Source organism: Macadamia integrifolia, unplaced genomic scaffold, assembly GCF_013358625.1.
Source record: "Macadamia integrifolia cultivar HAES 741 unplaced genomic scaffold, SCU_Mint_v3 scaffold2457, whole genome shotgun sequence".
Classification (NCBI taxonomy): Eukaryota; Viridiplantae; Streptophyta; class Magnoliopsida; order Proteales; family Proteaceae; genus Macadamia; species Macadamia integrifolia.
In genome coordinates this window covers 31,191-48,875 of record NW_024868729.1, presented here as the reverse complement: position 1 = coordinate 48,875, position 17,685 = coordinate 31,191, and the positions used below count along the sequence as shown (strand labels likewise).

At 39.4% G+C, this 17,685-nt stretch overlaps 1 protein-coding gene across 1 annotated transcript in view; it reads left to right on the top strand.

Annotated features, from left to right (window-relative positions):
• The window catches only part of LOC122066548 (GEM-like protein 1), a 30,752-nt gene extending 13,371 nt beyond the window's left edge, over positions 1 to 17,381 (top strand). The window contains exon 4 of the mRNA XM_042630366.1: positions 16,979 to 17,381. Coding sequence (XP_042486300.1) covers positions 16,979 to 17,167 — 189 coding nt within the window. The 3' untranslated portion in view covers positions 17,168 to 17,381. The remainder of the gene's footprint in view (positions 1 to 16,978) is intronic.
• The last annotated feature ends 304 nt before the right edge of the window (positions 17,382 to 17,685 follow it).

Below are 17,685 nucleotides of genomic sequence, written 5' to 3'. Positions count from 1 at the left end.
CAATAAAAATAGTTTAAAAATAAAATTCTAAAAGGATAAAAAGTCAACCCCCCAGTCCAAGAAGAAAAACTAGATTTTGGTTATAGGGGCGATTTTCAACTTTTAAATGCTGGAGTTTTTCTTAATTATGAAAATTTTATAAATTCTATCATGTTAAAACATTGCTAAAAACCAAAAGTCCTGTAAAATAAATTTTTTTTTTTGATATCCATAAAATTATTTTCATTCATGCGATTTTAATAGCATTCGCGCACTTAAAAATAAGTTTGACCAGAGCATAACTTTGTCATTACAACTCAAATTTAAGTAATCTTAGACTTGTTGGAAAGCTGGTCTTATATTATTATTGATACAAAAAGTCTCATGTAAAAATAATATCATTTGATCAGTCAAACTTATTATAGAACCAAAGCATTTCTCAAAATTTTGATTTTTTATAACTTAATATGACTTAATGTTAATTTTTTATGATTTAATATGGCTAAATGTTGATTTTTAATAACTTGATGTTGCTTAATCTTGATTTTTTATGATACAAGGTATATATAGCTTACTAAATAATGCTAGAAAATAGGAAAAATAAAAAATAACAATTGGTCGCCTTCTCGCCTAAGCGCTTAGACAACCCTCCACCGCCTTGGTTCGCCTTGGCGCCGTGACAACTATGATCTTATCCATCACAACCAAGTAAAATAAAAATGAAAAAATTACCAGATTATCCAATATTGGGTTTCAGTTTACAAAATAACCCACGTAATAAGTGAACAAAACTAACCAAATTGACTTTGGGTATTACAAGACTACCCAAAACAGTGCACCTCCCACACTACCTACCTTTTTTTGAAATTTTTATCCCCTTCTTCATCTCGATCCCTCTTCTTTACCACATGATATCTTTGACAAGGAAAAGCAAAACGCTGCAACCCTCATCGATCCGTTGATTTTATGATGTGATAATTTTCCCTCACCATTGGGTTTCTAGCCTCTATTTTTCCCATCTCTTCCTCCTCCGGGACTGCAACCCTCATTGGCAGTTTCGCATGATTGCGAGTTATCATCTCGATGGTGTCACAACAGGTATCCTTCTCTCTGCCTGCAATGGTTCGATTTCAGGATGCCTCTCCAACAATGAGTTTGAAAAAACAATGAATGTTCAAAGCCAAAATTTAATTGCAGATTACATGACAGTGGCATTGTGAATTAAATCCAAGTCATAAACTGAGGATCAGGTGTTGCAATAGGCTCACAATCAAGTTCACGTTGTAGGTTTTCCAGAACTATAACCAAAGGATTTTATAATAAAAAAAAAAGGTCAGATCTGCAGGGGACGATTGATTATTTCGTTACGGGAGGAGGTAGGACCTCTCCAGCTAGATGGGCAGATTTGGATGAGGTGTGGAAAGAGTTGCAGAGAAATTTCATAATCTGCAAAGTTGATCTTGTTGCATTGAGAAACCTCACAACAGCGTCACAAAATCGTCTATTAAAATACAAAACGGAAGATCTGGTTGAGATCGAAGTTGGGTTCAGGAGGTTTCTGGGCACAGCGAAGGAACTAATTAAGAGTAAGAAATGACTACGACAGGGCAAACAGCTTCTACAGTTTACTTTGCCTTGATGATGATGTGAATAGCCAGCATTTTGTGAGGAGACATGAGAGAGGACAACGAATCAAATGAACATCGAAATTACAAAATGATCAAGCCAAATATTTGCGATCTTTCGCTTGTGTTTGAACTTGGAAGTAGGAAGAACTGCTGCATTTTTTGACCTCTCTACCAGAGAGAGAGAGACCGACCGCCATTGCTGCCATGGAGGCGCGGCAGGAGCGTTGTTGTGAGAAAGAAAATGAGAGGCAAGTGGGGTAAAAATGTAAAATGAATCGTATAAGATGAGGGACGGCACTTTTATAGCAATGTTTGTTTTGAGTAAATCTGTTGAAGGAAAGATTGAGTGGGTAGTTTGGTTAACTAAAACTTAATTTTGGGTAATCTTGTAATTTTCCCAATAAAAATCACTTCATAAAATAAAATAACTCAAACTAACCTAAGAAAGTAAATCACGTACTAATACAAAGTTATTACTGTAGAAAGCTTAAATATATTTATAATTCTTTAAATAATTTTATTGAAAAATATTTTAATCCTGTACTGTGTTCTGTTCAATGGAAAAATTCAAAATTCTGAAAATGATCTAAGTGTTGTACTTTTTTTTTTATTATAAATAATATAGCAATTTCGCTTTCCATTTCAAACATTGTGATAAAGGGAAAAAAGAGACTCATATTTCCCAACAAGCAACAGATGAGCCCCTATTTGAGTAAGGCTGATCTACGACCATAGAAGCAAGGGTGCTAGTAGATCAGCTCACAAACTGCACATTAGCACCTGCTCATATAAGGGGGGTTAGTGCTTTTCTTGCTGCGTTAGCGTAATGGTGCTCATAGATTAGCTCAACTGTAGGGTGGTAGAAGACCGGGTTGATTTAGAATCAGCTCATATATATATGCATATGTCGATTGCATGTATTGCATCTTTCATGCCAAGTCATTGGGTGTATAAAAGGGAGTGCATCACGATTCATATTTAGGGGGCCCATAGTCGGAAGAAAGAAGGATTAGGGTTAGAGATGAGGGAAGAAGAGAGAAGAGAGGAAAGAAGAAGTGAGAAGATGAGAAAAGAAAGAGAGAAAAAAAAAAAGAGCAACCTAGTACACGAGGCTCTAGCTACTGCGGGGTCTAGGGGGCAAGTTGCACGCAGCCTTACCCCTGCTTCGCAAAAGATGCTATTTCTAGGTTTTTAACCTGTGACCAACATGTTACAATAGTGCAACTTAACCGTTGTGCCACAGGCTCGCCCACTATAAACAATAAGCTCTTCCCACCTACATTAGTTCAAGCCATATTAGGGAAATTACATATGCCTCCCTAGGGAAGCAAAAGAGAAAGAGAGAAAAAGAGAAAATACAACTTAGGACAACATAATAGTAAAGCAGTTCCTAAAGTACCCCTATTACATAACTCTAACACTCCCCATCAAGCTAGAGAATAAATGCCGTACATTCCTAACTTACATAAGAGGGTACTGAACTGGTAAGGAATGAGTCATATGGCGAAGATGTCGATCAATAAAGGGTGTGCAGATGTTTCTGGAATCAATCTTCGCTTTGATGAAATGTTGATCTAGTTCGATGTGCTTTGTCTAATCATATTGTGTTGGGTTATGGGCAATGCTTATAGTTGTTTTTTTATCACAGTAGAGCTACATAGGTCCTTCAATGTCATACCCCAACTCAAGACCCAACCGTCTCAACCATATGAGTTCGTAAATTCCATGAGCCATTGCCTTGCATTCTACCTCTGCACTAGATCTAGCCACTACAGGCTCTTTCTTGCTGCTCCATGTAACCAAATTACCACCCACAAAAGTGCAATAGCCTGATATAGACAGCTTGTTGGAGATAGATCCAGACCAATTGGAATCGGGGAAGCCTTCTATCCTCCAGTGGTTGTTCTTGGTATACAATAGTCATTTTCCTGGAGAAGATATCAAGTATATGAGGATACAGTACACAACATCCAAGTTCCAACTCTTGGGGGCATGCATAAACTGGCTCACTACTTCTACTGCATTAGTAATGTCTGGGTGAGTCAAAGACAAATTGATAAGCTTCACCATTAGCCTTTGGTATTTCCTTGCATCAAGGGAAGGACCACAATCTTCTCCTAGCTTGTGACTCTGCTCAATAGGAGAACTTGCCGACTTACAACCCAAAATCTTTTTTTCTTTCAATAGGTCTAACAAAAACTTCCTTTGGCATATATTGATTCCCTTCTTAGACCTTGACACCTCAGTTCCCAAGAAATACTTCAATTGTCTTAGATGTTTGATTTCAAACTGTTTGGCCAAGTAGGTTTTCAGCCTAGCTATCTCATCCTTGTCATCTTCAATCACCACAATATCATCAACATAGACAATTAATGCTGTAATGGTGCCATTACTTCACTAGATAAATGATATGTGATCTACTTAACTCTAGGAATACCCATTCTTCAAAATAGCTTGCCTGAACCTCTCAAACCAAGCCTTTGGTGACTGTTTGAGACCATATAATGCCTTTTTTAGGAACACACCTTTCCTCTAGCGGCCAAAAGTGAAGCCAGGAGGGGGCTGCATATATACGTCCTTCTCTAAGTCACTATGGAGAAAGGCATTCTTCACATCCAACTGATATAATGGGCCAATCAATATTTGCAGCCATAGACAAAAGAAATCTTATCAAGTTATGTTTAGCCACTAATCTTGCCCTTGTACCTTTCAATAGAACCATCTGATCAGTACTTGATTGTGTAGACCCATGGCTGCATCCAACTAGAATTCTCCCTCTGGGAAGATCAACCACTTTCCAAGTACAATTTCTCTCAAGTGCCATCATTTCCTCAGATATGACTTGCTTCCACTTTAGGTCGTATATAGACTCAACAGAGGAAAGAGCAACTGTAAAGGAAACACCTCTAGAAGAAAGAGCATTATAGGAAACAAACTGGGCTATAGGATTAGTGCAACCTCTCCTTGCTTTTCTAACAGCAATAGAGAAGTCTAGTACATAAGGAGGAGAAGGGAGGTTACCTGACTGAGGAAGGTGGAGCTCATGATGTGGATCCAAAGTGGACTCTTGGCAGGTCTTCTTTTCCCTTTTTTTGTACACAGTAGGTTCCTTCTCATTAACAGAACCACACCTAAATGATCACCATATCAACGACATCTACCTCTTTATGTTTCCCAATATCAAGGGTAAAGGAAATAGTAGACAAGGGAGGAAGAAACGAAATGGCATCAATAACCATTTCAATTCCATTGTTCTTCCTTTGAAGAGGATGCTGATGAGAAACAAAGAAAGGCACTGATTCAAGGAAGGTGACATCTTTGGAGAGAAATATCTTGTGAGAAGAGGGTTGGTAACACTTTACATTTGGTAGTGGAAGAATACCCAAGAAAAAGGTATTTGAGAGCCTTAGGATCGATTTTAGTGTGAGAATTTATTAACATCTGCATAACAAACGCAACCAAACACTCTGGGATGGAGAGAAAAACAAAAGTCTGGGAAGACAAGAGTTGAAAGGATTTTTGGACCAAAAATATTTAGTAGGCATGCGGTTGATGAGAAACGCAGTAGCACAAAGAACCTCAGACCAAAATGTTTTAGGGACTTGCATGCCAAAGAGAGGGCTTTTACCGATAAATTACGATTTTTCCTCTTAGCTACCCCATTCTGTTGGGGTGTATCAACACATAAAAGTTGATGGATGATACCATTATCAGTAAAAGAAGTCCTAGAGACCACCATACAGTTGGAAGTTAGGATATTAGGGTTAGAGAGGAAGAGAGTGATAGAAAGGAGCAAAACGTGAGTGAGTTCTTCCCTAATCTCACCTATATTAGATTCAAATAATATTTTAGGAAATTATATATTCCTCCCTAAGGGTGGTGAAGTAGAAATAAAAGAGAATACATATAAGGACAACTTACATTAGGCAATTCTTAAAGTACCCCTATTACATACATTCTAACACTCTGCCTCAAGCTGGAGAATAAATGTCATACATTCACATTTTGCATAAGAGGGTACTGAACTGGTGAGGAATGAGTCCTTTGGTGAAGATGCCTGCCAATTGATCACCTGTCCACACAAAGGGTGTACAAATATTGCCGGAATCAATCTTCTCTTTGATGAAATGCTGGTCTACTTCAATGTGCTTTGTTCTATCATATTGCACTGGGTTGTGAGCAATGCTTATAACTGATTTGTTGTCACAGTAGAGTCTCATAGGTCCTTTAGTGTCATACCCCAACTCGAGAACCAACCGACGCAGCCAAGTGAGTTCACAAACTACATGAGCCATTGATCTATACTCAGCCTTTGCACTTGATCTAGCTACAACCATCTGTTTCTTGCTTTTCCATGTGACCAAGTTACCACCCATGAATGTGTAATAACTAGATATAGATCTCTTATTAGAAATGGATCTAGCCCAATCAGCATCGGAATAGCCTTCTATCCTCAAGTGATTGTTCCTGGCATACAAAAGTCTTTTTCTTGGAGAGGACTTCAAGTATTTGAGGATATGGTACATAGCATCCAAGTGCCCATTCTTGGGTGCATACATAAACTTGCTCACTACTGCCACTGTATAAGAAATGTATGGGCGAGTCAGAGATAGATAAATCAGCTTCCCCACTAGCCTCTAGTATTTCCCTGAATCAGCAAAGTAATGGCTGCAATCTTCTCTTAGCTTATGATTCTGCTCAATAGGAGAACTTACCGGTTTACAACCCAGCATTCTTGTTTCTTTCAACAGATCTAGAACAAATTTCCTTTGGCATACATTGATTCCCTTCTTAGACCTTGACACTTCAATACCCAAGAAATATTTCAAGTATCCTAGATATTTGATCTCAAACTATTTGGCCAGATAAGCTTTCAGTCTAAATATCTCCTCATTGTTATCTTTAGTTACCACGATATCATTAAGATACATAATCAATGCTGTGATGGTGCCATTACCGCTTCGGGTAAATAATGTGTGGCCTGCTTGACTCTGGGAATATCCAGGTTTCAAAATGGCCTGTCCGAACCTCTCAAACCAAGCCTTTGGTGACTGCTTCAGACCAAAAAATGCCTTCTTTAGGAGATACCTTACCATCGGCTGCTGGAAACTTGAAGCTAGGAAGGGGCTGCATATACACTTCCTCCTCCAAATCTCAATGGAGGAAGGCATTCTTTCCATCCAACTGATATAAGGGCCAATCTCTATTTACTACCACAGATAAAAGAACTCTTATAGAGTTTTGTTTGGCCACAGGAGCAAAGGTCTCCTCATAATCAATTCCATACACCTGACTATACCCTTTGGCCACCAGTCTTACCTTGTACCTCTTAATAACACCATTTGATCGGTACTTGATCGTAACAAACCCATCTGCATCCAGCTAGGATTCTCTCCCTGGGAAAGTCAACTGGTTTGTAGGTACAGTTCATCTCAAGAGCCATCATTTCCTCTGACATGGCTTGTTTCCACTTAGGGTTTGACATGACCTCAGTAATAGTTTTGGGAATAGAAGTAGAAGAAAGAGCAGTTGTAAGAGCAATACCTATAGGAGAGAGAGAGCATCATAGGAAACAAACTGGGCTATAGGATTAGTACAAGCTCTCTTACCCTTTCGAACAACAATAGGGAGGTATAACTCAGATGGAAAAGAAATCTTACCTGAATGAGGAGGATGAAACTTAGGATGTGGATCCAAAGAGGACTCTTGGCAAGTCTTCATATTCCTTTGTGTACACAATATTAGGTGCCTTCTCTGTACAAGGCCCACCAGTATCAATAATATCCAGATCGTCAACATCATCCACCTCTTTATGTTTCCCAATATCGAAAGAGAAAGGAGTAAGAGGCAAAGGAGTAAGAAATGGAAGAGCATCAACATCCTTTTCACTTGCACTTTTATTCTCCTCCTAAAGAGGATGCTGATGAGAAGCAAAGAAAGGCACAAACTCAAGGAAGGTGACATCTTTGGAAAGAAATCGCCTACGAGATGAAGGGTGATAATACTTGTAGACTTTGGTGATGGAAGAATACCTAAGGAAGAGGCATTTGAGAGCCTTGGGATCGAGTTTGGTGCGGGAGGATTTGTTAACATACACATAACAAACACAACCACCCTGGGAGGTAGAGTGGAAGAAGAAGACTGAGGAGACAAGAGTGCAACTAGGTTTTGAGACCCAATAATTTTTGTAGGCATGTGATTGATGAGGAAAACCGCAGCAAGAACGACTTCAGACCAAAAGGTTTTAGGAACATGCATACCAAATAAAAGACTTTTACAGACTTCTAACAAATGACGATTTTTCCTCTCAACTACCTCATTTTGTTGGGGGGTATCAACACAAGCAAGCTAATGGATAATGCCATTGTCAGTAAAAAAGTCTTGTAAACCACCATACATGTACTCCCCCATTTATCAGACCAGACTATTTTGATCCTGGTTTCAAACTGGGTATGGACCATTTTATAGAAGTTTTTGAAGGTATCATAAACATCACTCTTGTGCTTCATAACAATGGTCCAAGTATAATGAGAAGATCATCAACAAAAGAAACAAAACAACGACGGCCAAACAGGGAGGTCGTGGGACAAGGTCCCCAAACATCAGTATGCATAATGTGAAAAGAAACAACAGATCTATTACTATGATAAGGATAAAATGAACAACAATGTTTAGCAAAAGTACATAGTTCATAATGAAATACATGAGAAGAAGAAAAAGATGTAAACAAGTGAGGTGACTGTTTCCTCATAACAACAAAAGAGGGATGTTCCAAAGGTTAATGCCAAAGCATCACAGAGTCTATAGAACTAGCATCACTACAACCACATGTATAGGTTTGTGGTGTAGTAAAAAAAGGTAACTACAGCTCAAGACGATATAGGCCGCCATCTTCACATCCACTGTCAATAATCCTCTTCGTCACCAAATCCTGAAAGAGGCAATAAGAAGGAAAAAATGTGATACAACAATTTAAGGTTTTGGTTAAAGTGCTCACAGACAATAGATTTAAGGTAAGGTTAGGAACATAAAGGATAGAGGCAAATGAAAAGGAAGAGGTGACAAGGATTACTGCCTTTACTAGAGATAGAGAAGGTACCATCAGTTGAATGGGACGTACCAGTCATGTGGTCAGTAGCACTAGAGTGAATGACCCACGACGAAGCTGTGGAAGGTGCAGAGGTGGTGACATGCATACCGGAAGTTGAGGTATCCTATGAGGTAGATGGGCTATCAAGCTGAGACATAAATTGGCGAAGCACTACAATATCATCCCTAGAGAAGGAGCTGGTATTTGCTTGTGGGAGGCCTCTAGTATCGGTCTCTGCCATAGTAGCATGGGCTGTAGCCCCTCCTCTGTGGCCACCACGTGTATTAGGATGGCCATAAAGGACCCAACACCTCTCTCGAGTGTGGCCAGGTTTCCTACAATGATTACACTGTCGTCTATCTCTGTCATCTCCACGAGATGGGTTTCCTACAATGATTACACTGTCGTCTATCTCTGTCATCTCCACGAGATGGCCCTTGGCCTTGGCCACCTCCACGCCATTCTCTGTGGGTAGTGGAAGACAGGGCAGAGCACTCAAGTGAAGGTGTAGAATCTATGGCACCCCTCCTGGTCTCCTCGTTCAGGAGGTAGCTACACACCTCATCAAGGGATGAAAGAGGTGACCGACCCAAAATCTATATCTTGATTTGCTCATAGTCTGAATTCAGCCCACCTAGAAGAATCAGAACACACTCTTTTTTAAGAGATTTATAGACCTTGGCTTCATCATTGGGATTGGTCAAATGAAGATCTCGATAATGATTATACTCCTCCCAGAGTCCTATAACAGTGTTATAGTAGTCAGAAATGGACTTGGTCCCCTACTTTATGGAGAGAGCCTACTGAAGGAGTTGGTAGACCTTCATCGAGTCACCTACCCTGTCATAGGTCTTAGAGACACTATCTCAAATATCTTTAGCAGTTTCCTTCCTTACAAATCTCCTACCTATCTCAGGTTTATAGAGAAAAGTAGCCAAGTCGTAACCGTAGAGTTTGCAGTTTCCCATTTCTGATACCCTGGGACTGCAGCAGCAGGAGCCTTGATAGCCCCAATAATATACCCTAACTTCCCTCTACTCTGCAAGGATAGCTTCATAGAATGTGACCAATCCAAGTAGTTGGTATTATCCAACTTCACAAGAGAAATCTGAGTGTTAGGATTGTCAAAATCAATCGAACTGGGGTTGATACTACTCGACCCACCCGATGTAGCTTCCGTGAGGATGTAAGGATGCCCCCTAAAAAAATTCCAAATGGAGATCCAAACCAAAGGGGAACAGAAGCCAAAAAAAAAAAAAAACTGCTTCTCGGGACCCCCAAAAAAAAAAATCCAGTAAGCTAATGGAGCATGAAATCTTGATAGAACATCAATAAGACTCACTTCTATCCATGAAGCTTTATCCCAACAGTATAAACAAACATTATAGTGCCAAGTACATCCATCACAAGTAACCAAATCATATAGTTCTTACTATTATAAACTAAAAAAGGGTTCACAACGACTGAAAACTGATACTTGGGCACTTGGAGGAGAATGATTCTCCAAGGTAGACACCAAGGTTTTGAGGGGTCAAAGGATAGCCTTAGGCGACTCTATCCAGCCCGGTCACCAGCCCAACCGAAATTTAAGGAGAGAGAAAAAGGAGGTTGATTCCCAGGCTGGCGGTAAAGCTGGGAATGACTTCAACTTGCTATGTGGGCTTCAAACAGCCCTTGTAGACCTTCAATCACTCTCCAAGAACCTTCAACTTGCTTCTAGAACACCATCAAGTCTTCTTTTTGAATCTTTTTACATAGTATGGCCTCTATTGAACCCTAGAAAGAAAAAAAAGAGTGTAATAGAAACTCAAAGAATGAGTAGGAGAAACCTTGGTTGAATCTCAAACCCCTTTAGCTCTGATACCAAGTTAGTATTTATGATATTAAGGTTAGAGAGGAAGAAGATGAAGAGAAGAGAGGTAGGGAGAAGAAGGAGAGAAGTTGACAGAAGAGACTGATAGAATGGAGCAAAACGTGGGTGAGTTCTTCACTCATCTCACCTATATTAGATTCAAATAATACTTTAGGAAATTACATATTCCTTCCTAAGGGAGGTGAAAGAGAAATAAAAGAAAATACATATAAGGATAACTCAACATAAGACACTTCCTAAAGTACCCCTATTACATACATTCTAACATATACATGTACTCCCCCCTTTATCAGACTGGACAATTTTGATCTTGGTTTCAAACTGGGTATGGACCATTTGATAAAAGTTTTTAAAGGTATCATAAACATCACTTTTATGTTTGACAAGAATGGTCCAAGTTCTACAAGAAAAATGATTAATAAATAAAGCAAAACAACGATGGCCAAACAAGGAGGTAGTACGACAGGTCCCCAAAAATTAGTATGCACAATATGAAGGGGAATTGCAGGTCTATTACCATGATAGGGATGTAACGAATGACAATGTTTAGCAAAAGTATATAGCTCACAATGAAATATATGAGAAGAAGGAAATATGTAAATAAATGTGGTAATTTTTTCCTTATAATAGTATAAGAGGGATGTCCCAAATGTTGATGCTAAAGCATCACAGAGTCCACAAAACTAAATCACGACGTCCCCATAGGATTTTGTGGTGTAGTAAAAAAAAATGATTGAGGCTCAAGGCGGTAAAGTCCACTGGCGAGGCACCGCCATGTGGCTTTTATCTTCCATAGGGTTTCCAACGATGTTTTCTCCTACAAACATAGGTCTCCAGGGGTAAGATAGGGCCAGAGGACTCCAAGGCGTCAATGGGAGCATCTTTGGCTTCAGTTGTAGCTGTCTTAAGGGCGCAGAGGAAGACTTGTGACCAAATGTTTTGTAGAAGATGCAAAATAGGGGAAACCATTCATAATGAATCATTTGGGAGAAGGAGAACCCCTCTTAATCGTGGATGGCAACAGAGGATGGCAGAGCAACATCAACTTTGATTTCCACAAATTTTGGCAAAGGCCAGACGGTCTTGAAGTCTTGTTATGTGGTCTAAATATAGAAGCTTGCCAATCATTGAGCCGATAATGCTGAGACCTTGAGCACACCAATAGTGGAGAGGGAGGTTTGGTAGGGAGATCCATACCATTATAGATTTGAAATCTACTTTGCGAAGGGATAGATGTTGATTCCATTGTCTAAGAAAATTTGCTTTCTTGCCAACCAACTAGGGGTCACCTTCCAGGGTGTAATTTTTTTCCTCTTCATTTGAGAAGTTGAAGATGAAGATGCCATTGTCTAAAAGAAACAGTGATAGCATGCCTAAAACTTTCGATTGCCGAGAGAGAAGCGTTCACAATAGGGAAAGGGGGGGGGACTTCCCAGGAAATGCCCTATGAGGCAATTCTTCCAATTGGCTATTTTTGATTCCAGCATGCCCACTGGACAGAAGACCAGAGAATCCTTGAAGGGAGTGGGGCTGGGGGAATGAAGGAAAGGGGCAGGCCAACTCGAGAAGGATGGGTGTTGGAAGATGCCACAGAAATCCAGGATTTAGGCGGGAGGGGAGCTGGATGGGGGGGGGGTCAAGGGAGGCTGGTTTCAGGTTAAGAGTGGTGTGGGTAAAGGAGGATGGGGAAGAGGGTTACTGGTGGTGGAAGCCACCAGAGAGGAAAGGGACATCAGTGTTTAAGGTGGGGGGGGCAGGGTAGGAGAGAGAACCTTCCCATATAGTTTAATCATCTACCGCTTGGTAATTATTCTGACATTCGGTAGCATGTATCTCGAGGATAATGATCGAACTATAACTCCATGAGTGCGGAGAATGGCCTAGCTTATTGTTGTTGTCAGAGGAATCTGTCTGTGTTGAGGCTTATCCCTTAATGGGTAAGACAATATCAGAAATGAACCCTCTTGTTTCACCTTGATGGTGATCTATGCACCATCATGTAAGAGACCAGCCTTAACGCCGCCATGGTCACCCTAAAAGCACATCACAATGTGCTAGGGGCTGACTAGGTTAGCCACCTGGTAGTGAAGTGGACCAGACTGTAGGTTAACTCATACGACTGCATCGACCCCTCTTTTCTAGCACTAATCCCAAAACCTTGCACATAAATTGTCTTGATAAGTTGCTTTTGTGGGAGATTAAGTGCCCAAACCAGGTTTGTGAAGATGACGTTGACTTTGCTCCCTTGTCGAAAATTGTATGCGTTGCAATAGAGTCGTCATCCTGTAGTTGGGTTGGCTTCAATCTCGTCATATCAGTGTTGTCTTCTGGACCAGGAGGACAATGTTTATAAACCTCTATGTCATCCTTGTTATTGATACTGTCAATAGTGTCTTAACCATGGTCACATAATGGGTTTGTCGGGACACTAGTTGCCGAAGTGATCTTTATCACCACAATTGCGACATAATATTTTTTAGCCACTCACTACCCTTGGGACCTCTACCTTTTCTTTTTCTTCTACTTGACAGGACTCAACTTTCCTTTTTTCTAATCTTAGGTGTAGGCCTGTAAGTTGAAGAAGTCTTCAGCATGTCCTTCAAGTAGTTGTAGTTTTCTTCGGTTGTCTTAGCATATGTAGCTGCGACATCTACTGTCTAAAAATCCCTATTAGAAAACTTTAATGAGATTTATGTATTTAGTCCACTGATGTACCTTAACACTTGTTTGCTGAGCTCTTAAAGTCTAGCATCTGAAGGACAATTTGTGGAACTCCATGGTGCAGGTATCTAATATCTAGATCTTTACTGTCTTAGTGAAAATTGACTATCTTGTGGAAGAGCATCTTCTCAAAATTAGGAGGAACAAATTTTTTGTTCCATAGCTGTTTCATAGCTTCCCACTTTGTGACAGGTTCCAGTCTCCTGATAAGTTTTGATTGTAGGACCTCATCCCCCCACAAACATCCATATCCAATGAATTTAGTGAGGATTAGCTCACACTTCTTGTCATCTGAAAAGTGCTTGTAGACGAAAATTCTCTCTGCTTTAGTCAACTAGTCAAGAAAATCCTTGGGTCTTTTCTCGCAGTCTATAGCTGAAACCTCAACCTTGATGCCATAATTTCCTTGTTTGAGAACTACAGAGTGATGTTGTGGGGAATTACTGGCTTAATGGCGGTCTTGGAGGCGTATCTCTTCTATAGAGTGATACCAAACTGGGGAAATGTTATAGATGTCCTTGCTTAGTCTCTTTTGTTGATATTTAGGCTCTCCAAAATTAAATCCATTTTGGAATTGAGAGTTGCTATGGCTGCGGAATTCTCTTGACATCTTTTTTTATTTTTTATTTTTCTCTTAACGAGTAATCATGAATTCTGATGTTATTAATTTAATAGTTTGAGGAAATGCATACCTTGATTGCGTCACACCTCTACTGGTCTCTGTAGCCTTTTGTAGTCCAGACTCTGAAGGTCTCTTAATATGTTGATAAATGTTTGTCTAGTGTTTTAAGCACTTACTCAACACAGGGTGAAGCGAGCTTAAAAACCATTTACTTCATCTTCAAGTGGTTTCGTTTTACTCTCTTTGATGGATCGTCCTCCTCATAATAAAGATATAGAAGCAAGGCCTGACCCCTAAGCCCTCTATATAAATTAGAATTAACACTCAAAAAACAAGCATCAGATTCTCAAATAGAAGTGAGTCCTTAGAAACTACAAGAAAATTTGGCTTTGATGCCAATTTATGCAATCGTGGGTCAGAAAACCCTACTTTAGGATCATTGTGGGCCACAAGAATGAAAAATATTGCAATTTAAAAATATAGTGGTAGTTTCATAAATAAGTTAAATTTCAAGACCTTTCAATAAATGGGAAACAAGGACTTACTAATAATTAAAGTTGAAGGAGAGACGGATTGTACGTAGACATGGAAGAAAGAGTGGAGAAGAGGAAAGAGAGAATCAACGGTCGACCAAACCTGGTCATTGACCCACGACCGTGAAGGTAATTCAAATCCAACATTTTCATTTGATTCTAATCAGAAATTTTGAAGGAGTACATGCATATTTAAGACTTATAACATAACCAAACCTATTCAAACTCAATGACTGAAGTAGAGTTTGAATCGAAACTCCGCAATTGTATCCTATGACTCAATTAATATAAATAAAATAATAAAATAAAATTACAAAAATAACCCCTGATTAACCTTAGTGAACCAAGCAACTGCAAACTACCCATATTCTAATTGGCAAAGATGATATAGCGAGTTGATGATTAGCTTTTTTATTTTGGGTTTCATACTATGAATACTCTATATATATAACCTGAAAAGATTGGCATCTACCGTGCCACCACATTTATTTTCTTCTCTCACAATTCGTATATATGGGGGTTCCACATTGTTAGGGAGGAGAGCGAATGTGCGAGGGCATGTACTACCAGCAGTGTGTACATCATTTCCCAGTTATATGTTCTTTCACAAAATTATGTTCGTCTGTCAAAGCTATTTTAACGAAGTGTTAGGTGCTTAGTTATGATACTTTAGGCTGCTGTGTCAATCGTTGGGTTGGGTTGGATTTGGCTTTGGTGTCATTTCTTAATGTGCAACCTAAGAGGGATTGATTTTAGTAACAGACACAGGGCATAAAGCCAATTTTATTCATTGACCTTCATTGTAGTTTACCTGTGATATGATTTTAAGCAATGAGACTAGAAGAGAGGGAGGGGGGGGGGAGCGGAGGGTAAATGCCAAGTTTGAACCATGGAGTAATGTTTGGGATCAAATGAAGACATTTGTGGTCATCTGGATGGATATAAATGCTGTAAAGTAAAAACATTTTAAGAAATACCAATAGCGCATAACAAAAACTAGTAATGTTTCAGATGGTTGTTAAAAAGGTATTTACTCAACCATATTTTTCTACAAAAACTAGGGGATCTGGTTGACACTTTTTAGTTACTTTTTTTATTTTGTATTTTGAGTTTCTTACAAAATTTTAGTTACTAGATTTATCAAGTATATTGAGTTTGTTACACAATAACTCTTTGCATTATATTAATGACGAAGATCTGTAATCGCTCCTTTTTGTTAGCTTGATTTAATCATCTACAGGTTTGAGATTGAAGATGATGTTGCAACAAAAATTCGTGGGTTGAATGAAGCAGAGAAGAGCTTTTGGAATGCTAAGTGATAGCATATACCATTAAAATTGAACAAAAACTTTGAAAGAAGTTCATAAGATCGATCGCCCTCGCTTTCTGGAGCAGAATGAATGACAAAACAAAAAATGCAATAGAAAAAATAAGTGCAGCTTAGATGTGAAGGAAAGTGCCCAGATTATTGTTTATAATTGGTGCATTTGCTTGAAAGTTGACTAAGATGGCTCAGTCATCTACAAGGATAACCATGGGCTGCACTGGTGAGCAGTAATAGGGTTTCAAGTTTAAGGAAGGACAAAAAGAAGGCCAGAAATAACTTGTCTGAAGCAGTGAGAGAGCATACTGTGCTTACAACTTAATGAAATATTGATGTTTGGGGGGGGGGGGAGTTCCCATCAGGCAACAATGGTTCCGCCTGACCCTACTCAAGCATGCATATTATGTCAGTGAAGACTTGGTGTGAAGCCTTGGAGACGAAGTACCCGGGGCTAGGGTGAGCTGAGGGGGGACAGCATAAGTGAGCGAATGTGTGTAAGCCCAGTCAAACATGACTGTTCTAGGCGGGGCGGGCCACCCACCTTTGTTTTGCTGCATATGTCTTGGAGAGACCTGATTGTAGTCAGTTCTACCTCTATCAATAGCCAACAATATCACAGTAAGAGGAATGAGTCCACAATAGCTACGCTTACTAGGGGCAATACAATTGCTTTGGAGATCTCATGCATTCTATAATGGTTGGGCTGGCAATGGGCTGGGTTAAGTCCAGGTCTGCACAATCTTAACCTGACCCAATTGCTAATGAGGTTCAACCTCCCTAAGGAACTGAAAAAAGGAGTTTTGCCATGGAAAAGCCTGATAATTTAGTCACTAATGCAGTCTTTTTTGAGAATGTGCCACTTAATAATAATACAAACCATTCAAAGGGGATTTTTAAGCTCTTGATTATACATGGAAAGTCTATTTAGAAAGCCATGTATCTATGAATTCGTTTGTTGACATACTGCACTAACATGACAAGGCTATAGTTTCCATTCCACTTATCCTCTGATCTGAAAGAAGGGGGGGGGGACTTGGGAGGAATATGAGATGATACAGCAATAATGGGCTGTATCTTGATTTCGTTTCATTTTATGCAAGTTACTTTTCTTCACTTCTTCCTTGCAGATTATGATTTTATATCTGAAAGTGTAGATTTCCCACAATAATCACACTAACAAGTTCTTCCATGCTTCTTTTCATTCATAGATACTTATCCCTTTGCATCAGCTTAAAGCAATTAATCCTTCAGCAAGCAAAGCCAAACCGGCTGAGAAATACATCCAAATTACCTCTGTTGACAACCATGAGTTTTGGTTCATGGGTTTTGTAAACTATGATGGTGCTGTTATCAACTTGCAAGACACTTTGCAGGGCTGCAACTTACAATCTGTGTGACAGCTATATACTCTGGGGGTATGTGCCACATGCTGTTGAGATTTTATTGGATGTTGATATTTTTTGTGCTGAAAACTGAACATATATTGAGAAAAGAAAAACTGCTGTATGGTGCTCTGTTTTGATTAATCCGTCTGGTTTCTCTTGTCATGAGCTTAGCATCTGTACTTTCTTTTTGTGATACAGTTTGCATATAGATAGAATCCTTCGTGTATATTTTCTTTCCGCTTACATGTGATTGCTCATACCACTGGTTCACAAGGGAATAACTGATGAAATTCTTTGATATATTCTATCTGAGTTGAAACAATTTTGAGAGAACATGAATAATATAAGGGCCAACATTTGGTGTTCCTTCTCTCAATGTCCTCTTCCCATTCATCTGCTGAAGTATTAGAAAACCTGGGTGGCCATTTGAGATGTCTATGGTGGCCTCCATGGAATTACATCTAACATAATCTCTGTTAAATTACGATCATGATAGGGTGGAGATAACCTGCAAACCAAAGTCAAGGACT